This window comes from Pseudochaenichthys georgianus, chromosome 6, assembly GCF_902827115.2.
Source record: "Pseudochaenichthys georgianus chromosome 6, fPseGeo1.2, whole genome shotgun sequence".
Taxonomy (NCBI): domain Eukaryota; kingdom Metazoa; phylum Chordata; class Actinopteri; order Perciformes; family Channichthyidae; genus Pseudochaenichthys; species Pseudochaenichthys georgianus.
Genome location: NC_047508.1, coordinates 26,437,141 through 26,461,199, shown reverse-complemented (window position 1 = coordinate 26,461,199; position 24,059 = coordinate 26,437,141). Strand labels below are relative to the sequence as shown.

Here is a 24,059-nt window from a genome sequence, read left to right as displayed (position 1 = left end):
CAGGGACGTAACCTCCCTTTAGCAGAGGGGAGCTCAGCAGGTGATCAGTGGCAGACACTCACTAACATGAAAACAGTTTCATGCATAAATGCATAAATGCACCTACACATACTCACATACTAACCTTCACCCACTTGAGTCTATCTTGCTTTTGATGTCTTTATTTTCCCTTTCTTGCTCTCTTACACTGTAACTCTGCAGGTAAACACTTGCATTGACATAAGCACTGTGTATGTTAGGAGGGTGGAGGGCAGGAGGAGTGTCTGTCTCTACGGGTCAAAACAGGAGGTGAGGGGGGCTTCTGTTGAACACAGCATTAACATGAATGAAAATATTTTCTGTGTTCAGAGAGCATGAAAGGGGAGCCGCCAGACGCTTGGACATGGCCTATTCAAACAAACACCAGACATCAGCACTCAATCAAAAAGTATTTTCACATACACCGGCTTTCTAAAACAGCAGCTAAAGGAAGATTGCATTTAGTGATGTGACAGGGTGCAGGTTAGATTCTGTGACCTTGAAGTTGCAACTTAAGAAGTTGACAGAGTTCACAGAGCTCAGGTAGTGCAGTGTAAATAAATCCGCAGTGCAGTACATGCTGAATACAAATTCTAGGTATTGTTGGAATCCCAGGGACGCACATGAGGGGACAGAATTTCAATGGAGGTGGAAAGAAAGTAGGTGTGTGGCTGCTGTGTAGGAGTGCTGCATAGCAAGGCTAGCACTGTCAGAATCATACTAATGGAAACATCAAGGGGCAGAAAGTTTAACACAAATCAAGAAAAGGGGAGGGCAGCGGGGACAGAGGGATGGTTGAAACTGATTCGGGAGGTGGGGGACTGAGCTGTTGATGTTTCTGGTCTGAGGCAGATTTCTGACTGATTACTGCTATTAGACTGGGTGAAGGAAGGAGAGACCCATTCAGTCACTGTGGGGCCAATGTGAGTCAGTGGAAGCTGTGCCAACTGGTGGATGTGCATTAGCCTCCTTAAATGGCTATCAATCTGAGGCAAGGGCTTAAGAGATCGGATATGAACATCTTCCGGCGCACCTTTCAACAGGATGCAAGGCTCAAATATGCTATTAGGTTTGAACTGATGAAATTGTGTGTCACAGTCGGATCGTGTCAGCTCCATCTGAAGCTGACGTTGAACAGTTGTCTAACCCTCAACAACAGATGAGAGTCTATAATTGAACCAGGCGAAGGAATAACAGAGATAGTGTATGTTACGAGACCTTCTCAAACACAAAGTCCTTCTGTTATGGCGGGGAACAGGTGCAACGTGGGAGTTGAAGTCATCAGATCTCAGGGTGGTGTAAGGGAGTGAGGGTGCAGCTGCTACAGCCTAATGGAGTCATTTCCAACTTGGCATTACTGTGTGTGGCTTAATTCAAAGGCTGGCCTTTTTTTGATGGGTATATATTCACACTCACACTCACACTGTGCCTAAATCTCCCTCCCCCTTTTCATTCTATTTTTTCAGAAATAAATACATAATGCTGCATGAAGCTTTGGTTTTGGTGCATTTTTACATTTGCCGTAAATCAATGTGGATTTAAATTATGAGTGAGGATTACCACCGGGAAGTGTTCTTGTTAAATTCTTGTCTTGCAAAATAAGAAACACTTTTAAATTAAATCAGACATATTTGAGAAAGGAAATGTATCTTTTTCAGACTGATGGAATGTTTCTATGTTAGGGATCAGCATGACTTAACGTCGGTGTCACCACACAGCTAATCCGAAAGAGACAAAGACATTGAGAAACAGATGTATTACAGAGGGCTTTAAAGAGAGAAAGCGCTCTACTCAAGTAACTGGACGCCTGTGGGATATGTGCAAAATTCAATAATGACTCCAGTCACATCTTGTCTATTTCTTTCTTTTTGAGTGTGTGGTTGCTAATCATATTCAGAAAGCTGTGGACCGTGAGACAAAACAAAAGACTACACGGACAAAACAGCAGACTGCATATCAATGAGTTCAACATTTATACACAGTATATATATGATAACTGAATAACTGTACTCACACAGAACCACACAATCAGTAACAACATACAGTAGCAGAAACACACAGGCAAAAGTATAAAAAATCCAAGCATGAAATGATACATTACAATTTAATTACTAGATTTCACAGAAGTAAAGATTGTGGGAGGTTGGTAGATAAACAGAAGCAGAGATTAAATGAGCGGGGCATGAAAGAAACCTTGTACTGGAAATCCATGGTAACAGTGATAATGACTATTCACATGGAAACAAACACAAAGACAGCAATAATTGAAAATGAAAGAAGAGCCAGAATAAAGAGGCTGAAAATCTTGGCTCAGGTCTATGCTAATGCAGTGGAGGCAAGAGAAAAAAGAAAGTGCTGAAGGAGGAGGGAATGAGGAGTGGAGAAGCAAGGGGTGGTCTGTAGAGTGACATGAGAGGCAGTACTTCTCTCAGAGGAGAGCTGGGGTGAGTCTAACTGAGCCTGCCTGGGAGACACAGCACACTTAATCCAGCTGCCTGGGAGGGAGAGCGAGATCTCAAGACAATCTAGAAAGAAGGAGCAGGCAACTTGCAGCTGATACACACTCCCCTCATTACCAACCACACACTCACACACAGGCTTTTCCTCAGGCACACCACACTGGGCAGGTGGCCTCTGCTCAGATCAGTAGCTGTGGTAGAAACCATCTTAACTGACTCACTGAGGTTTGGATCCTCCCTGACCGTGGGAGTGTGAGCAGAGTTAGGAGAGCTTCACTTTCCTCCCCAGTGCAGAGGGACTGCACGCCAGGCACGAGGCTCCCCTACTCCTCCCCTCTCCCACTCTGCCTTTTCCTGGGCTAGCGTCCAAAGCATGACTGGCTCTAGTGGACCCACAAGGAGGAACGCAGCCTGAGGATACAGTAAAGCAGCTCCAGCCCTGCCTGCCTGCCTGCCTGCTGGGACACACAAATGCATTGAGTTTTTAAAAATCAGCTCACACACCTCTGTGGGATTCACAGACTTGAGTTTTTTTTTTATCAACAGATAAGGAAGACTGGATTTAAACTGGGCATAAAGACAGACAAACAAACAGACGGACTGACATATGGACAGAGAGCAGTGGGCACTGCGGCGTGAATGTAGCAACTGGACTTCTCTTCGCTGTGGTTACTAAGACTAAAAGAAGGATAACAACCCGAGCACTCTCCTGTCCACAGAGGTAGTGGGTGGATGCAGCTCTCATCACACTGCTATAGGGGAAAGCAGAGACTGTGTAGAAGCTGCAGAGATATATCTAGTTGATCCACACTGTGGTGATCTTCAGATAATGGAGTGTTACCTCCAATTAGACTTTTGTTGGATTGCTTTCTGCTAATAAAACCTGTTTGCAGGAACTTGCAGTGAAGACTTCTTTTCTTTTCATGGACTTTACTGTCCGTGTTTATTGGACTTGCAGGATACCTGTGTAGACAAACGTGGAGTGTGTGTATTCAAGAGGATGGCAGAGTGCATAAGGACTGTGTATTTCCCAATGATGCTGCTGTATCTTGTTCTGCTGGGCACGGCTCACACTGCCCAAAGCATCTACCCAAGAATACGGCTCTCCCACAACGGTAAGAAATACTCTAATGTGTGTTACTTGTATTGACTTTGGCACAACATTGCTATGTTTGCCCAAATCTCCAGAAGACAGTATTTTGGAGATGCAGTATAGTGTGATAAACTGTCAGGGAGAGTCGATGCAGCTCTGAACAAAATTATCATTCCCTGTCTGTGCCTTCAGTGCAGGTTTAACTGAACAGCAATTCTACTCTCAATGTTTAGCATATTTAATGGGAGCCTAGATGGTAGCACATGTTCATATACTAATGAGCAATTTATTTTAAATAATAATACAACCAAAAATGCACAAACACGGAAAATGTGGTGTAAAAAGAATACATAGTATTGTCAGCTGGAGTGAGTCAAACAGCCCACAGTTTATCATTTATATATAATGAACTCTCAGCGATTATTATTGTTAAAGGGCCAAATAATAAGTCACCATGCAGCGTTTGATCTCACATCTGCTCTGACTTTGAGAAGTTGGTGTCGAGTTAACACTGTTAATGACGGAGGAGCCTCCCTGTAGTTTATTTTGATTCCTCTGCCATGCGGGCTGAGAATCCATAATGTGGCTTTCTCATGCAATAGTGGCAGGGAGATGGAGGTGGGGTTTTTTCGGTTGGGGAATGGATGAGGCTGGTCTGACAGAGAGAGAAGGGAAACGTGTTTGCATGTTTACGTGCATGCGGAGTGTGTGATATGGATGTGCATGCATTGGTATGACGACAGATTGCTGTGTATCTCTGGGACAATAATGGGGGTTTTATCTTTGTAGATAAAGACATAACATTCGTTTTTTCTCACAGTTTCTCTGATCTCTACAGCAACAGAAGGTGATGATTCCCCATAAGCCTGTTAGTCACGGTTGAGTATAGGTGTGGAATTTAGATGGTCAATAAATCATATATAAATACAGAGCTGTGAGTCCGTTATGAGAGTGGACAAGTCTGGCCCATCACACACATCTGTAAGGGGGGGTTTTAAGTATTGTGATAAGTAATGTATGCCTTTTTTCTCAACTTTCTGCAAATGTCTTACAATAACTAATAGCAATAAAAACACACTTCTCAGAGTGAGAAGTAATATTAGTTAAAGGGGACCTACTGTATCATGCAAAATGCAATTTTGTACGTCTTTTATACATGAATATGCGTCCCCGGTGTTCCAGGGAACTCACCAAGTGTCAGAAAACACAACCCTCTCTATTTTCCTCCATACCCAAATCTCTAAAAAAGGGGCTGCAACGGATCTGATACAGACTGATCCAGTTTTGAACACTGTCCTGACATCAGGACGGTGGTGCTACGGCTATTGGTCAATTCTCCACCTATCAGGAGAATGAGAGGTTGGGCTACGGCTGGCCATTGCTGCTCGAAAGCGCTGGAGACGCTGTAGTACATATGCCAGGCCTGTAAGTGGCGCTGTAGTCTCACACAAAAGCAGCGAAGAAGACTTCCCTTGCATGGTTGCCATGGTTGCCCTTCTGTTTATTCTTCTGTTTTCTCCCTCCCCGAGGCAAGCGTTTGCGCCTCCTGCTTTAAAACAAATGAATAATGACTCTATATAATCATATGTAAGGGATAATGAGCAGCGACGCGGTCATTATGGGGAAAAGAACACCGACAGGCTGATCAGGAGCCCGACGCGAAGCGGAGGAATCTAGATCGGTATGAAGGCACATTATGCAATGTGCACATTATCCTGCTTATTACATGGCCACATTCTCAACAAAGTAACGGCATGACTCCCAATATCAATTGAAATGCTTTTATGGATTCAGAAAATGATTTTATTGATTTAAAAAATAGTTGTATTGATTTATATTGACATGCATCCGCTAAGAAAAATAGTCCATTGTTACTGTTTGAACTAACGTAGCAACTGCTTTGATAGTGTTTTTGAGGAGCTTTTTGATCACAGAATCAGCCCCCTGCCAAAACACGGCTGGAAAGAGCAAATAGAGCGAAATGAGGCACGGCTAAAATGCAGGATCTGTTTGGTATTTTGAAAAAATATATATATTTATATACTTTATATAGGTATGGCCCTACACTATATGTTTCAAATATAGCATGATAGGTCCACTTTAAAGTAGAAAGGTAATGAATTTAAAGGAAACACTCAGAGAAAAATACACACAGTAATGATCCTCACATATCATCAAAAGTGAGCAGATCAGTGCTGATGTGCTAAGTCATTAATGCCACATCAATACTAGGTAAGATCGTGACTAAGGTGCTGGAGGAATACCACAATTTCATTAACCGCCTGAGGGGAAAGCCGCTACAGTGATTGGCATCCACCTTTCTCTCTCTCCAACTCTCCGTGCTGATACATGTTCTGGCTAGCACAGAGGCTGACAGCGCCATGAGACGGCTGCAGTGGGATCCTATCATTATGGAATGAAAAACATCTAAGCCTTATATATGCCTCATGTGCTCTGCCAGTCATTTGTGCACACACCCTTAAGTTCACACAAACGTATACACACACAGACACATGCACACATGCACAAGCAGAATAGTGTGAATTCCACACACGTCAATGACTTGGATTTAGTTCAGGGAGATGGAGCGGATGTGGTTTAAACTGTTCACCCTCAGGACTAAGAAAATATAACCACAACATCTGGTATCAAAAGAGGGTGGAAAAACTAGAATAATGTGAAATGAAAGTGAATAATATGGGAGTCTTCAAACTGCTCCTGTTCACATACTGTAGGCAGATATCAATGTCGGATCAATAGAACTCAATAAAACATCAGATTGATTTTCTCCTATCTTCTGGGAATTAATTCCTTTGGGCACATTATCATAGTTCAAGGATGACCTTACCATCCGCCATGAATCTTAGCATGCTTTGATGTTAGCCACACCTCACACATGGTGTGGAATTATTATTTACTCTCTCTTTCATCTATTCACCATCATCTTGTCTAGACTTCTGGACCAGTGAATATTTTCCAAATGCATTAAATTCACTTTCATCCCAGCCATCCTTTAGTTTGCTTACTTCCCCACTTAACTCCGGCTCCAACCGGTTGTTACCTAAATCACACAGAGTATTGAGTTACAACGACTGGCTCACAGCTGTCTTCAGAGATCATTAAACCTAAACCTTTACGCAGCTTTCAAAGTCCTTAAACACAAGCAATTTCTTGGACTTTAGGCCAACCAAATTACCTAAATCCTGTGTTATTATACGTAGAAATGCCCTACAGGGAGACATGCTCTCTGGAACAGAAAGCTTGTTTTGTACTATTTTTGGGGGTTTTGGACACACATCCATGAGATTTAGATCAGCATCATCAGGCTCTTGGCAACAGCTTCAAATATTGAGTCCTGTGGAGTGAAATGAGCTCTTATTTTAGGATGACCATCAATTCTGCTGCTAATGATGCTGTTGTCAAAGTGCCGACAGGCTGCAGGTAGGTGGCCAGGCTAGAATTATTTTGCTGCCTCTCCAGCACTGACATTACGCCAAGCTTTAGCTGTGTGTTATACAGTACAGCAGCTTTGTAATGATGACGACCTAATCAGATCGAATGCACTTCTAAAACATCCTTACCTCGGCAAAGTTGGATATTAAGTTACATTTGTACTTGTGTTGGAGAGTCTGTGTGCTCTTGCAGCTGTTTGCAGCACAACACGTTTTTCAAGCTCGCCTCTCTTTTCATTTGAGTTTAGTAAAAGAGAGCATCTTTGGTAAACACCGTTAACATTTCATGAAAATAAGTTAGCAAATTAGCAGTTATCCCTTTAGCATGCCTGCCAAATATGTATTTATTTAAAAGTCAAAATAATGAAGTAAAAGTAATGATATAGTAAACATAAACATATTCAGCAGGTCTGTGAAAGTGTATCAAGTTACAGTATCAGGTGAAGTTCAGCTGTTTTGAAAGGGTTAAACTCATACTGTATTATGTTCTCTTAAATAAATAAACTCAACATTGACCTCAAAGTAAATGTAAACAAAAGTTGGTTAAAGCACTGAACAGCTGGATTTACTCATACATCTATGTACAGTTGGTGTGTGTGTGTGTGTGTGTGTGTGTGTGTGTGTGTGTGTGTGTGTGTGTGTGTGTGTGTGTGTGTGTGTGTGTGTGTGTGTGTGTGTGTGTGTGTGTGTGTGTGTGTGTGTGTGTGTGTGTGTGTGTGTGTGTGTGTGTGTGTGTGTGTGTGTGTGTGTGTGTGTGTGGGAGGTATTCTTAAAAACGAAATGACATACAATGAATTAAATTGTGCACACATTGGTCAACAAATCCTAAATCCATTTCTCTTCTCCAGCAATCTCAGTAAAATGGTGAGTTGTTCAGCACAAAGGGCAAAGAGACATGCATGTGTGAACACAGGAATTACTCAGGTAGCACTTACTGTATGTATGAAACCCCCCTTTTGGGCTGTAATTTTAAACCTTCCTCTCCAGACAAGTAAGTGCTCTCTCTATGTATTTTACAACCTTGAAATGATGTGGCTGTAGATGAGTGTCTTCTGATGGTGAAGTGGGGAATACCAGTATGGCCTCAAGTTATATCTGCCTGAAATAAAATGAATGGGGGGATTTTTATTTGTATGTTTTTTTATGTAGAGCTAATGTGAAAAGTGAGCTGTCCCATTAAATGTCTTCCGCCCTACATGTGCACCCTATATTTAACATTTACCACTTTGGATCTCGGCCATAGGGCAGTCACAGCCCTTATATCAAACCACTGGAAAACTGAGATTATGAGGATGATTACATAAATCACATCTCTTAGGTCAGCAAAGGAAAAAGCATATATTCCAAGCCCTCCCCTGCACACTCACCCTCTCGCCCCTTCTCGCTTTTTCATTTTGTCTATGTACATCTCAGCGTCCTTTTCTCTCCCATTGTGTTATGTGTGTGCTCTGCAGTTCATTAATGAGATGTCTAGAGGGGAAGGCAGCTGGTGAAACTCTAATATCTTTCTGACCTTTTCCCGGCAAAGGGATCAGGAAGAGGAGATGAGTTAAATGTGTGACCTGAGAAAAGGAGAGAAAGCACAAAGATTGTTTTAGTCTTTAGAGAGTATGTTGCAATGATGTAAGAGAGGGGGGGAAATAGGAATGAAGGATTACATGGGAGTGAGCACTTCAAGACACAATCATGCTAAGAAGATATTGCTTCAATGCATCACATAATCTGTTCACAGGCTTGTATTTGTTCAGGGTTGTTTTCTTTCTTCTTTGTGATGACATTGCTTTAAATGTTCCTCACAAATAATTGAACATATGATATTCATTTTAAACGTTAAGGAGCTTTTAACTTACTGTATCGCTAAGTAACTCACATCAATAACTCATTTATAATGGCTCCAAGGTTATGTACATGTGTGGTTGATCAGGTCACAGAGCTTATTACAGAGAAACAGAGGCTGCCCTCTCTCTCTCCATGTGGCTCTCATTTTGCTCCTTGACATCATCCCCCCCCCAAACACACACGAGGATGAAGCAACACAAGGCTGTATACTGATAATAGCATAACACCCTAGAGATCCAGCTCCAGACCCCCCCCCAGGGGCTTCACAGTCTCAGGAGAACAGACTCCTTCCTTATTCCTAACCCCTTTAACTGCACCACCACTTCAATTATTGTCTTTGTTTCTGTTTCAGCACAAGGCCCGTACAGTAGCTCATATAGGATTATTTCACTGGAAACATGAGACTCCTTACCACAAGTTTTGTGTCTGACGTGAATTGTGTGCTTAATATTGGCAACGCATTACATTATGACAGCAAAGGTGTCAAGTTTCCTGAGGAATGTTTTATATGAAATCCTAGTAGGTTGTGACTGGACACACACACACACACACACACACACACACACACACACACACACACACACACACACACACACACACACACACACACACACACACACACACACACACACACACACACACACACACACACACACACACACACACACACACACACACACACACACACACACACACACACACGCTCTTTAGGCGTTGCTAGGGAGACTGTGGCTTTGTGGATAGTGTGCCGTACTTCAAATCAGGGGATAGCGAGTTCGAGTCCCACTGCAGAGCATGTCGTTGTGTCCCTGGGCAAGACACTTCACACACACACACACACACACACACACACACACACACACACACACACGTGATTCCTTTTAAGGAGGACAGCACACAGTTTATTTTGATTTCATTTAAACCAAATCTTCTCGGGCATCTCTCAGCACTCCTCAGACAGCCGATGAAAGTGTGTGTCTTGAGGGAGTCCTTTTTCTCTGTGTTTTCCATTTGAAGTGGGATCACAGTGGAGGCCATGTGTCTCCCTGGCTCAGTTGCCGATGGATAAACACCCTCCTCCTCCTCCTCCTCCTCCTCCTCCTCCTCCTCCTCCTCCTCCTCCTCCCAGTTCCTTAGCTGACGGCTAAGTAGCCCTCACTGGTTGCAGATGGCGTGAAAAAAGAGAGAGCAGAGGAGAGGGGGATTGTGGAAATCCCCCCTTTCCCTTCTTCAGGCTGAGCAGTGCTGCATCTGTCTTTAACTTGTGCACATATAATGACAGAGGAGTAACCTCCTAAACAGCATTGTGTCTCTGAAGTATCTTTCAGGTTGTCAGTGTAATCACATCCACCAATTGTGCTTTATAGTAACTCTTATATATTGGGTACTTTCTAGCTTTCTGTCATCCTCTTCTTGTTTTTTATGTTTCAAGTTTCAAGCTGGTTATTGTGAGTTTCTACTTTCTCCTCGAACAAAACAAACAAGGTATCAACTTTAAAAATGTGAAAAAAATTCTAAATCTATCTGCAGTTTTGTTTGTTTGTTATATAGCGTGAGACAGCTAGAGCATATATGAATCTGGCTGTGAGCGTGTGTCCTATACATCAGCTGCCACTCAGGATTATTGACAAAGACAGGTGAAAAGTAGACGGAAAAAAGGCTTTAGTTTATGGACTGTTTAATCCATCACTTTAAATATCCGTTTACGTCTGTCATCTAAATAAGTGGTAGCAGATTTGACTTCACCTAAAGAAGGAGCCGATTGTTTGAGAGCCTGGTCTAACACTTGTAGAAAAGTTGGAGTGAAATGTTAGAGGACTGTCCTTGATCCAAGCTGAGCTATACTCAGAGGGGACTGTGAGGAGATAGAGAGGCGAGACAGTGTGTGTGTGTGTGTGTGTGTGTGTGTGTGTGTGTGTGTGTGTGTGTGTGTGTGTGTGTGTGTGTGTGTGTGTGTGTGTGTGTGTGTGTGTGTGTGTGTGTGTGTGTGTGTGTGTGTGTGTGTGTGTGTGTGTGTGTGTGTGTGAGAGAGAGAGACAGAGAGAAAGATCTCTAAGTGTGTGTGGATTAGATAATTACAGGAAGCATGTCTGAACGCTGGCAGAACACCACTGCCACATCCCCTCAGTTTCTGCCACCTCACCGCCGAGATCTAATGCTACTCAAACAAACAGTGGCTTGTCTCCAACATAGCCAACAAAATATACAAGTCGACCAATCCTCTGTGGATACCTAATCCTATGTTAAACAAACACAACTAGGCTGTTACTATGACTAATCTGCACAAATAGGATAAACACTCTCTACTTCTTTCTTGGAGATCAAGTATCCCTCAAAATATACAGATGCTAGGAAAACAAATCATACAATCGCCCCCTGCTACCCTAGTATGTAGACATCTCAGTGATTAGTATTGTAAGGTGCACATAGTATTACAATCATGCAGGGGTCTCTTTTCACCTCTCTTCATTTAAAGGGAGTTTTCTTAAGAGTAGAATGTGGACAGCTTACTGTTTTTCTCGATTGCTAACACATTTCTTTTTAAATTTAAAAACTATAGGTTACTTACGTAACCCCAGTCTGAGAGTAACATGAAGTGAGATGTCTCACTATGGATGCGCCTCATCGCGGAGCAAACAGAAGCATCAATCTCATTACGCCAATCCTGATTGGCTGGTGATCTTGACGTCAACGTCAGGGGAAATCACCCCCTATAAGTAGCTTGCGCCACGACGCATGCGTCATTCAAAATAAGCACCTCTTCTCGCTTCACCATAGCAAGGAGGGCCGTCTGGTGAGACATCTCACTTCATGTTACTCTGAGACCTGGGGTTACGTAAGTAACCTATAGTTCTCATTCATAACACTCCGTTCGATGTCTCACTATGGGATATTGTAGCTCCCGTATTGCCAGACGAGCTTATCTCGAAGATCACCGACCAACCATAATTTAACAGGTGGAGTCCCGACTCAACAAGGTGCCCAGCACTGCTCGGGCCACGCTTGGAGCGGAGACGTCTAGCCTGTAAAAGCGGACAAAAGTGAGCGGCGAAGACCAGCTTGCCGCTGCACAGATGTCTTGGACAGAGCCCAGGATGCAGCCAGACCCTGATTTGAAAGAGCTCGCGGACCCGAAGGTGCCTGCAAACTCTGACTCGTAAGGGTCCAGCCAGGACAAGTAACAGCACTATGTTAGAGAGACCTGGTGTAGGAATCTCTCGCACTCTGAATAGTGTTATCCCCCTATGAGGGAGTCTCACTATATTCAGGTTGTACCACTCACGGGCCAGGCCCATAAGACCAAGCGCTCTGGGTGTGGGTGAAAAATCTCCCCCCCCGCCTGGGACAGTATGTCCCTGTGTAGTGGGAGCTGCCATGGCTGCCCGCACAGCAGCTGATAAATCTCCGCCAGCCAGTACATAGCGGGCCAGTGCGGAGCTATCAGGATAAGTGTGTGGCGTTGTTCCCTCACTCTTGCCAGAGTCTGGGGAATCAGAGCCAGGGGTGGGAACGCGTACAGAAGGCCCGAAGGCCAAACGTGTGCGAGTGCGTCCACGCCTAACGGTGCGTTTAAGTCGCGAATCGAAAAGAAAAGCTGACATTGAGCATTTTCTTTTGATGCGAACAGGTCCACCGTGGCTCTGCCATAACGCACCCACAGCTGGCTCACAATCCTTGGATGTAGAGTCCAGTCTGCATAAAGTGGTGTACCTCTGGACAGTAGATCTGCCCCGAGGTCCGACACACCCGGTACGTGCGTCGCTCTCAGGGAGAGGAGACGCCCGCTGCTCCATAGGATCAGTTTGCGTGCCAGCTTGTGTAACTGGAGAGAACGCAATCCCCCTTGGCGGTTTATATACGATATTGTCGTCGTATTGTCTGTCCTCACGAGGACATGGTGTCCTCTGAGAAAAGGCAGGAAGCGCTTTAGGGTGAGGCACACCGCTAAAAGCTCCAGGTAATTTATGTGTGCCCGCTGGAGGTCTCTGCTCCAGAGACCCCTCACCGGACGGCCTTCATAAATACCTCCCCAACCTGTCAGACATGCGTCTGTGGTGACCACCCTTCGTGAAAGGACAGCACCCATAGGCACGCCCCATACTAGAAAAGTCGGGTGCAGCCAGTGGCGCAGTGCCGTTACGCATTTTACAGTAACCATTACCCTCCGCGCGCCATGACGCGGGGTTTAGTTTTAAGACGGCTACCCAGCGCTGAAACTCCCTCATGTGTAAGCGTCCTAGTCGTACGACCAGGATGGCTGACGCCATGAGCCCCATCAACCGCAGGCATGTTCTGAAGAGAACATGTTTGCGTAGCTGGAATAAAGCGAGACAAGCTCTGAAAGCTTTCACTCTTTCCGCTGACAGGCGGGCTGAAAAGGGCACCGAGTTCAGGTGTAACCCTAGGAAGAGTATAGTCTGCGCGGGGCACAACGTGCTCTTCTCTGTATTTATTATGAACCCCAGGTTGAGCAGGTGCTTTACGAGAACATTTGTCTGCATAATAGCCTCGTGCTCCGACTGTGCGAGAAGCAGCCAGTCGTCCAGGTAGGTCGCCAAGCGAATACCCTGTTGTCTTAACGGGGCTATCGCGGCTTCCGTACATCGTACAAACACTCTTGGACTGAGAGACAGGCCGAAGGGAAGTACTCTGTATTCGTAACAGATCCCCTGAAATGCGAATCTCAGATATTTCCTGTGTGGGTAATATACTGGGATGTGGAAATACGCATCTTTCAGGTCGACTGATGTAAACCAATCATCTTGTCGCACGAGACGCAGCAGAGATGTGTGAGTGAGCATTCTGAATTTATATCTTTTTAGATATCTGTTCAGAACTCTCAAATCCAGTATTGGCCGGATTCCGTTCCCTCCTCGTTTGGGGACGAGGAAGTACTTGGAATAAAAACCACTCTGACTCTGCTCGGCAGGTACAACAGATATAGCTCTCTTTTCTAGAAGTGAGAGGATCTCTCTCTCTAGAATATGGGCTGACTCTCCCCGGGCTTGTGAATACAAAATGCCCGAGAAACGAGGGGGGGTGACAGCGAATTCAATCAATCAATCAATGTTTATTTATATAGCCCAATATCACAAATGTTACATTTGTCTCAGTGGTCTTCACAGTGTGTACAGAATATCAGTATGACAATACGACACCCTCTGTCCTTAGACCCTCACATCGTACAAGGAAAAACTTCCAAAGAAAACCCAGTTTAAAGGGAAAAATGGGAGAAACCTCAGGGAGAGCAACAGAGGAGGGATCCCTCTCCCAGGACGGACAGACGTGCAATAGATGCCGTGTGTAAATTGAAAAGATAATACATTTGCAACATAGGTAGTCCAAATGTTTGGAAATGCATGTGTGTATAATAGGAAGATGAATCCACGAGGATATCCATCCAGGACCTATGATCCAGGACCACAGCCACGACTCAAGATCCAGCGCTCGCGATCCAGGACACAGGACCGCAGGATCATCCATGACTCCGGATCCCAGCGTATATAGACACCAAAAAGAAAGACATTTGGGGAAGCTGGGTTAATCGGAACATGAGTGTACACGGGTATAGACAGAGAGAAGAAAGAAGTAAGATGTCCCCCGACAAACTAAGCCTATATCAGCAAAACTAGGGGCTGAATCTAATCAGCCCTAACTATAAGCTTTATCAAAAAGGAAGGTCTTAAGCGCACTCTTAAAAACGGATAGGGTGTCTGCCGCCCGAACACAAACTGGAAGCTGATTCCACAAATGTGGAGCTTGATAAGAAAAGGCTCTGGCTCCCATTGTACTTTTAAAGATTCTAGGAACAACCAACAACCCTGCATTCTTGGAACGCAATGCCCTAGTAGGACAGTAGGGTATAATGAGTTCTTTAAGGTAAGATGGCGCCTGCCCATTAAGGGCTTTGTAGGCGAGAAGAAGAATTTTAAATTCTATCCTGTGTTCTATAGGGATTGGAGTCTGTAACCCCGTGTTACTGTCTTGAAAACCCAAGCAGATGTTGTGAGCATCTTCCACTGTGTGCTCCTTAGAGCCAGCGGAGATGTCACATCTCTTGCCCTCTGAGACTCTATGTGTTGTGTTATGGGGCCCTCTAGTGTCTGAACACGGTGGTACCCCATTTCAACAGTCCCCACCGTCACTGCGCACGCACGTGGCGGTGGCTTCACGGACCCGTCAATAATCCGTCCTTTGAGAGATGCCGTAGCTGCTCTTGAAAGGGGAAGGATTGACGGGCCGTTCTTTACAGCTCTAGCCGGCACTGCGTACGCACATGGCGGTAGTGCCCTTAAAGCCCCAACCGGCACTGCGCATGCGCGTGGCGGTGGTGCCTTCACAGACCCGTTTATTATCCGCCTTTTGAGAGAGGCCGTAGCTGCTCTCAGAAGGGGATTTATGGTTAACGGACTGTTTATTGTTTTTCTTTTCATTTTTTTGAGCTGCGCCCTTGGCCGAAGCCTGTATGCGTCAGCGGAAAATGGTTTATTCAAACAATAATGATGTTAATAAAGGAAAGCCACGTTTCATTCACAAGAGGCGATTCAAACATTTCGATGAGCAGGCGTTTCTACATGATGTTTTTAATAGTGATTTACACATTGTTTCACTTATGACCGATGTTGAGTTAGCATGGAATTATTTTAAATCCACCTTCTTGGCTATATGTGACAAGCATGCTCCTTTTAGGACATCTAGGATAAGCGGTAAAGACAACCCCTGGTTTAATGATTCTATATCCTCTCTCATTCGACAGAGAGACACTGCCTGGGCTAAAGCAAAGAAATCGAATATTCCATTAGATTGGAATCTGTATAGGACATTAAGAAACAAATGCACTAAGCTGATTAAAAACTCTAAATGTGCCTACTATCTTAATGCAATACATGACAATTTGAATAACCCTGCAAAGTTTTGGAAACTTGTTAAATCCTCCTCAGGTTCTATCACTCCAAACAGCCTTCCTGATCTCTTAAGGGTAAATCAGAGTGAAATCAAGGGCAAAATGGATATTGCAGACAGCTTTAATAATCATTTTATTTCTGCTGGCTCAATCTTTGATTCTAGCAACTCAGGGATGATCGCTGCAGAAGGAGAGCCAGGTCCTCCGCCACTTGACCCTGATCAACTGTTCACCTTTGCCCCCATCTTGACCTCTCAGGTTCACAAAGCTTTAATGAGCCTAGATGTAAAGAAATCTTCAGGCCCAGACAAGATAGAGCCGTTCTTCTTCAAAGTTGCTGCAGGTCTGATTGCAGAACCCATAACCTCTATTCTGAATCTCAGTCTTTATGCTGGTGAATTACCTAGCTCATGGAAGTCGGCCATGGTTCTCCCCTTGTTAAAGGGCGGAGACCCCTCTGACCTAAATAATTATCGCCCTATTTCCAGACTGTCTGTAATGGCCAAAGTCTTTGAATCTCTTGTAAACGAACAACTGAAAAAGTTTCTAACTGACCATAATATTCTTAGCGAGTCTCAGTCCGGCTTCAGATCAGGCCATAGTACTACTTCAGCGGCTATGCTAGTCTCAAATGACATCATTGAAGCACTAGACAAGAAAAAACACTGTGCAGCATTGTTTGTTGATCTGTCTAAAGCTTTTGATTCTGTGGATCATGCATTGCTACTGCAGAGGCTTGGCTGCATAGGTCTTGGCAAAATGGCTTTGAGCTGGTTTAAAAACTATCTATCTGAAAGAACTCAGTGTGTCTCAGTAGAAGATTATACCTCAGCTGCTCTTACTATAAACAAAGGTGTTCCACAAGGCTCTATTTTGGCCCCTGTCTTATTCTCCATCTTTATAAATGAACTAGGAAATGGGATAAACCCAGCACGGTTTCATTTATACGCCGATGATACAGTTGTTTATACAGTGGCTTCCTCTTTAACTCAGGCTATAGAGCTTCTACAGGATGCTTTTAATACACTGCAACACTCCTTGCTAAGGCTAAGACTGGTCCTTAATGCAAAAAAGACCAAGTACATGACCTTCTCTCGCTCTCGAGCTAATACAGCTGTCCCTCCGATTCTTACACTGGAAGGGACATGCCTTGACAAAGTAGCATCCTACAAATATCTGGGCATATGGATTGATGAAAAGATGGCCTTTGATGTTCATATTGGGAACCTACTGAGAAAACTTAGACCTAAACTGGGCTTTTTCTTTCGTTTAAGGAAATGTTTCCCGTCTGAAGCCAGGAAGAGAATTGTGCAGAGTTCCTTTCTGTCTGTATTAGACTATGGCGATGTGATCTATATGCATGCTTCTTCCTCCCTGCTTAAAAAGCTGGACTCTGCGTACCATACTGCTATACGTTTTGTAACGGGTGCAGGCTCTCGCACCCACCACTGCACTTTGTATCAGTCCTTAGGATGGTCCTCTCTGTACCAAAGAAGACAATCACACATGTTGATTTTTATCCTTAAGTCATTGCTAGGTAAGCTGCCCTTATATATCTCCAGACTTCTGTCATTTTATACTTGCTTTTTTAATACTAGACGAGCAGCAAATGGGATGCTTTTAAATGTTCCTTTGATGCAGTCAGAGCTTGGTAAAGCTGCATTCTCCCAGTATGCTCCCTTTTTATGGAATACGCTGCAAGTAAAACTTTGTCTAGAGGCACTTCCTACTGTAAATGCTTTTAAAGGTATGCTACGATTAGCCCTTCATGAAACATGTAACTGTTTTACCTGATGCTATTGCTGATGTGATTATGTTTCTTGCCACTGCACAAATGGCCTTCTGTATTTATATTTGAATTGTATGTTTTTTTTGTTTAATGCCTTTGTTTTATGTTGAAACTTGTTGTGTGCCGTGTTGGTCAGGACTCCCTGGAAGAAGAGATCTTGTATCTCAATGGGACATTCCTGGATAAATAAAAAAAAAAAAATTAAAATGTGACATGTGTTTTGTGCGGACTTGAGGATGGCGTTGAGGCATCTCTCGAGGCAGCGGGAACACAATTCGAGCCGGAGAAGGAACTTCCAGCTCTGTCACAGAGGGGAGAAGGAGGGGCTGTCATGCCGCTCGCTTCTTCCTCCTTGATTGCTGGCCGAAATTCTGGGTTGGCTGCGCCTGGGCTGCAGCCGGGACCGGAGATTGTCTAGGCCAACTCGCCCTCGTCTCCTGCCCACAACATGCTCTTCTCTGTGTTTATTATGAACCCCAGGTTGAGCAGGTGCTTTACAAGAACATTTGTCTGCATAATAGCCTCGTGCTCCGACTGTGCGAGAAGCAGCCAGTCGTCCAGGTAGGTCTCCAAGCGAATACCCTGTTGTCTTAACGGGGCTATCGCGGCTTCCGTACATCGTACAAACACTCTTGGACTGAGAGACAGGCCGAAGGGAAGTACTCTGTATTCGTAACAGATCCCCTGAAATGCGAATCTCAGATATTTCCTGTGTGGATAATATACTGGGATGTGGAAATACGCATCTTTCAGGTCGACTGATGTAAACCAATCATCTTGTCGCACGAGACGCAGCAGAGATGTGTGAGTGAGCATTCTGAATTTATATCTTTTTAGATATCTGTTCAGAACTCTCAAATCCAGTATTGGCCGGATTCCGTTCCCTCCTCGTTTGAGGACGAGGAAGTACTTGGAATAAAAACCACTCTGACTCTGCTCGGCAGGTACAACAGATATAGCTCTCTTTTCTAGAAGTGAGAGGATCTCTCTCTCTAGAATATGGGCTGACTCTCCCCGGGCTTGTGAATACAAAATGCCCGAGAAACGAGGGGGGGTGACAGCGAATTGGAGTCTGTAACCCCGTGTTACTGTCTTGAAAACCCAAGCAGATGTTGCGAGCATCTTCCACTGTGTGCTCCTTAGAGCCAGCGGAGATGTCACATCTCTTGCCCTCTGAGACTCTGTTTGTTGTGTTATGGGGCCCTCTAGTGTCTGAACACGGTGGTACCCCATTTCAACAGTCCCCACCGTCACTGCGCACGCACGTGGCGGTGGCTTCACGGACCCGTCAATAATCCGTCCTTTGAGAGATGCCGTAGCTGCTCTTGAAAGGGGAAGGATTGACGGGCCGTTCTTTACAGCTCTAGCCGGCACTGCGTACGCACATGGCGGTAGTGCCCTTAAAGCCCCAACCGGCACTGCGCATGCGCGTGGCGGTGGTGCCTTCACAGACCCGTTTATTATCCGCCTTTTGAGAGAGGCCGTAGCTGCTCTCAGAAGGGGATTTATGGTTAACGGACTGTTTATTGTTTTTCTTTTCATTTTTTTGAGCTGCGCCCTTGGCCGAAGCCTGTATGCGTCAGCGGAAAATGGTTTATTCAAACAATAATGATGTGACATGTGTTTTGTGCGGACTTGAGGATGGCGTTGAGGCATCTCTCGAGGCAGCGGGAACACAATTCGAGCCGGAGAAGGAACTTCCAGCTCTGTCACAGAGGGGAGAAGGAGGGGCTGTCATGCCGCTCGCTTCTTCCTCCTTGATTGCTGGCCGAAATTCTGGGTTGGCTGCGCCTGGGCTGCAGCCGGGACCGGAGATTGTCTAGGCCAACTCGCCCTCGTCTCCTGCCCACAACATGCTCTTCTCTGTGTTTATTATGAACCCCAGGTTGAGCAGGTGCTTTACAAGAACATTTGTCTGCATAATAGCCTCGTGCTCCGATTGTGCGAGAAGCAGCCAGTCGTCCAGGTAGGTCGCCAAGCGAATACCCTGTTGTCTTAACGGGGCTATCGCGGCTTCCGTACATCGTACACACACTCTTGGACTGAGAGACAGGCCGAAGGGAAGTACTCTGTATTCGTAACAGATCCCCTGAAATGCGAATCTCAGATATTTCCTGTGTGGATAATATACTGGGATGTGGAAATACGCATCTTTCAGGTCGACTGATGTAAACCAATCATCTTGTCGCACGAGACGCAGCAGAGATGTGTGAGTGAGCATTCTGAATTTATATCTTTTTAGATATCTGTTCAGAACCCTCAAATCAAGTATTGGCCGGATTCCGTTCCCTCCTCGTTTGGGGACGAGGAAGTACTTGGAATAAAAACCACTCTGACTCTGCTCGGCAGGTACAACAGATATAGCTCTCTTTTCTAGAAGTGAGAGGATCTCTCTCTCTAGAATATGGGCTGACTCTCCCCGGGCTTGTGAATACAAAATGACCGAGAAACGAGGGGGGGTGACAGCGAATTGGAGTCTGTAACCCCGTGTTACTGTCTTGAAAACCCAAGCAGATGTTGTGAGCATCTTCCACTGTGTGCTCCTTAGAGCCAGCGGAGATGTCACATCTCTTGCCCTCTGAGACTCTGTTTGTTGTGTTATGGGGCCCTCTAGTGTCTGAACACGGTGGTACCCCATTTCAACAGTCCCCACCGTCACTGCGCACGCACGTGGCGGTGGCTTCACGGACCCGTCAATAATCCGTCCTTTGAGAGATGCCCTAGCTGCTCTTGAAAGGGGAAGGATTGACGGGCCGTTCTTTACAGCTCTAGCCGGCACTGCGTACGCACATGGCGGTAGTGCCCTTAAAGCCCCAACCGGCACTGCGCATGCGCGTGGCGGTGGTGCCTTCACAGACCCGTTTATTATCCGCCTTTTGAGAGAGGCCGTAGCTGCTCTCAGAAGGGGATTTATGGTTAACGGACTGTTTATTGTTTTTCTTTTCATTGTTTTGAGCTGCGCCCTTGGCCGAAGCCTGTATGCGTCAGCGGAAAATGGTTTATTCAAACAATAATGATGTGACATGTGTTTTGTGCGGACTTGAGGATGGCGTTGAGGCATCTCTCGAGGCAGCGGGAACACAATTCGAGCCGGAGAAGGAACTTCCAGCTCTGTCACAGAGGGGAGAAGGAGGGGCTGTCATGCCGCTCGCTTCTTCCTCCTTGATTGCTGGCCGAAATTCTGGGTCGGCTGCGCCTGGGCTGCAGCCGGGACCGGAGATTGTCTAGACCAACTCGCCCTCGTCTCCTGCCTGGGCTGGGGACTCGGGGCGGGCTGCGACCTCTGCTGATCTGGTACTCTAGATCCAGCAGGGTTCGGAGCAGCTTCGGCGAAGGGCCGCTGTTGCGGAGGCAGCGGCTGGACCCTTCGAGGGAGACAGAGGTGGAGGGCCTCGTCTTCCTTCTTTTTCGACTCGCACCTCCTCTGCATGGAAGCGAGAGCGGAGCCGAAAATCCCCTCGGGAACGATGGGCATATCCAGCACATCTTCTTTTTCCCGGTCCGGGAGGTTGGTGAGGTTGAGCCATCTAGCTCTTTCCTGCACCACCATGATCCCCATCACTTTGCCCGTGGCCTGGACGGCGCAGCGCTGGACACGGAGACAAATGTCTGTGACCGCGGCTATCTCGTCCAGAGTGGCCGGTCCAGAATTGCTCGACAGATCCTCACAGAGCTCCGCTTGGTACGCGGTTAGCATCGAGGAAACGTTCAGAGCTCTGGCGGACAATGCTGCAGCTTTGTAGGCCCGTTCCGTTATGGTCGACTGGAATCGGTCCGTCTTCGCTGGCAGTGTGGGGTTCCTGCTTGGTGACGGGCCCATCCTCGGTAGGAGGTGGGCTGCCACCAGCGGTTCCATAGGCGGTATGTGGAGCAGGCCGAGCCTCTCCATACCGTCACAGTCAAGGGAGGAGGCACCCTGGATTGGGGCCTTGTTGCTAAAGGGCCGGTCTCTCCACGAGACCGACACCTCATCCAACATCTCCGCGAAGACCGGGAGGAGTTGCCTCTTTGTCCTCGTTGTTTGGACCTGGGACCTGGAGGTCTCCTTGGCCACTTCGGGCCATGGGATGTCTAGTCTGGCCGCAGCACGTTGACACACGGCTTGTAGGTCCATACTGAGACAGGGCGAAGCTGGTGTGCTATCGCCCGAGAGAGCAGCCATCGCTCCAGGCTTTGCAGCCTGAGCTGGTGACACGAAGACGTCGTCTTCTTGCTCGTCCGAATCAGACAGGAGGAACTCAGAGGCATCCTCTTCGTCCTCCATGTAATTAAATTCTAGGACATCCTCCGCGGGTGATACCATGGTGAGGTCCAGTCGGGAGCCCCAGCTTGGTATAGCGTGGGGTCCCGTTCCCGCGTCCTTTGCCGCCACCGGGTCCCGGCCTGATATGGCGCGGGAAACCGGCTCCACGGCTGCCGCGGTTGATGAGCCCCAGGCCGTGAAGGTGAGGGACTCAGTCTCTGCGGCGGACGCCCCCGTGTCTTGATTGCCAGCCGGCCAACCAGTGGACATGAGGGGATCCTGTCCCGACAGGCTAGCTTGTCGTGCTAACCGTCGGCGAAGGCTCTTTATGGTGAGGTGGGCACAATACCCGCACGAGCCGGGGTCGTCGATAGCTTCCTGGGCGTGTTCCAGCCCGAGGCAGGACGAGCAGACCTGGTGTGAGTCTGTGCCTTCTATCTTCAACCCGCAGCCGCAGAACCGAGCCTTCGAGTCCCTGACTCCTCTGGTGTGAGGGAGAGAGGCGTCCATGGAGAGGACCCGCTCTTAACAGGTATGTCGAGAAAAGTGTCCCAAACTGTCCTTTATCCGGAGAAAAAAGGTAGTGTGGGTCCTTTCCTCTCAAAGAATATTACCTGGTGTGGCAATATTCTTTAAATCCTTTTATCCTCCGGGGAAGAAAAAAGAATAAAAAACGTCCTCGCTACCGTGTCAGCAGTGAGGTAAAAAGCACAAACTAGCAACTGGTGTGTTGCTAACTTGCAAGTCAAAATCTTACCTTACTTCCGGAGGAAGAATTCGGCGAGGTTGACTATAGTACTCTTCTGTGAGAGAATAGGGTAGCCGGCTAACGCCCGTCGACCGAAATTAACTTTGGGTTCAGTCTGTGGACTGTTGAGCTAGCCCGGCTACCGTTAGAGATGTGCTCTGAAGCGAGAAGAGGTGTTTGAATGACGCATGCGTCGTGGCGCAAGCTACTTATAGGGGGTGATTTCCCCTGACGTTGACGTCAAGATCACCAGCCAATCAGGATTGGCGTAATGAGATTGATGCTTCTGTTTGCTCCGCGATGAGGCGCATCCATAGTGAGACATCGAACGGAGTGTTATGAATGAGAACACCTAATTTCTCCTGCTAAATGAAGAACTGCACTAAAAACTACATAAACACTTACCAAATGCAAACTTTTGCACCAAATATAACACACTTAATTCATAATACTAGATTGTTTGACCACCCAACTACACACTGCTGAGCATAATCTAAAGCACTTTCATCTGTTATGGGCTATGCTCTGTACATAGAGGGTTCTGCAGAGAAAGATTGCTTGAGTATACAGAAATACAGTAAAGGAAGAAATACAAATAATAAATAATAAAATACACAGAGCCTCTCTTTTTCCTCCCTCTCTTCGGACAGCGTCAGTGTCTGTCTCATGCAGCAGCTGATCCAGTAATGAGTGACCCGCTGACAGTAAAAATAAACATATTTCTAACTAGTTTAGGTAGTTTGAGAGGTCATTAAAATAGCTAAGGGTGATGATCTGACTTGAAGTGTGTGTTTTGCTGCAGCGGGAGGAGCTGCAGGTGCAACCCAGTCTCACGGCATTTCGTGTTCACCAACACGATTTTTAATCAATTGATTCGTGTTCACCAACATGATTTGCCCCTTTTTTTCGTGTTGCACAGCACGATTTTAAAAGCAATGTATTTCTACTGCCTGCAGCACGTCTTTTTCTCCGGTCGGGTCGAGGAAGACCGGAAGCTGTGTGGTTCATAAAAACATGTTCTTACTCAATATCAAGCCACAGTTATTGCTTTTATTTGAAATCGTATAATTTCGGACTTTTGTTGCCGTCTGTGAGGAAAATAAATGGGGCTCAGAGCCTCAGGATACTGAAATCTGTATTTTTTAAATCTTTTTTTCCTTCTAATGTGTTATTCTTTTCAAAATAACACACTGTTATTTACTCACAATAACACTCAATTATCCTTGCTTTTATTTATTGGTTTAATTCAATAATCTCGGGCTTTTTTGGCAGTCAGGAACTGAATTTCAAAATAAAAATAACCGGAAACAGACGTAGGCATTTCGAGCGATTACCCAAGATCCTCAGCTATGGTTTTAAGCTGTTTATTGGATGTTTTAGCCGCAATGCATGCTGGGATTTGGTGTTTATATGATATGAAATCCGGAAAACATTTTAAAAGAATAAAATAATACTTAATTCCGAGTGTTCTTGCTTTTCTCTTTGAAAGTCATCACATAACGGCATTGTAATAC

The 24,059-nt window shown here is 45.8% G+C and overlaps 1 protein-coding gene across 3 annotated transcripts in view; it reads left to right on the top strand.

The window, feature by feature from the left end:
* Positions 1-2,779: 2,779 nt before the first annotated feature.
* Positions 2,780-24,059, top strand: part of sema3e (sema domain, immunoglobulin domain (Ig), short basic domain, secreted, (semaphorin) 3E) — a 37,042-nt gene continuing 15,762 nt past the window's right edge. For 2 of the 3 annotated variants that reach the window (XM_034086051.2, XM_034086049.2), the window contains exon 1: positions 2,780-3,592. In XM_034086051.2, coding sequence (XP_033941942.1) covers positions 3,478-3,592 — 115 coding nt within the window. In that variant the 5' untranslated portion in view covers positions 2,780-3,477. The remainder of the gene's footprint in view (positions 3,593-24,059) is intronic. The other variant, XM_034086050.2, reaches the window with a different exon arrangement.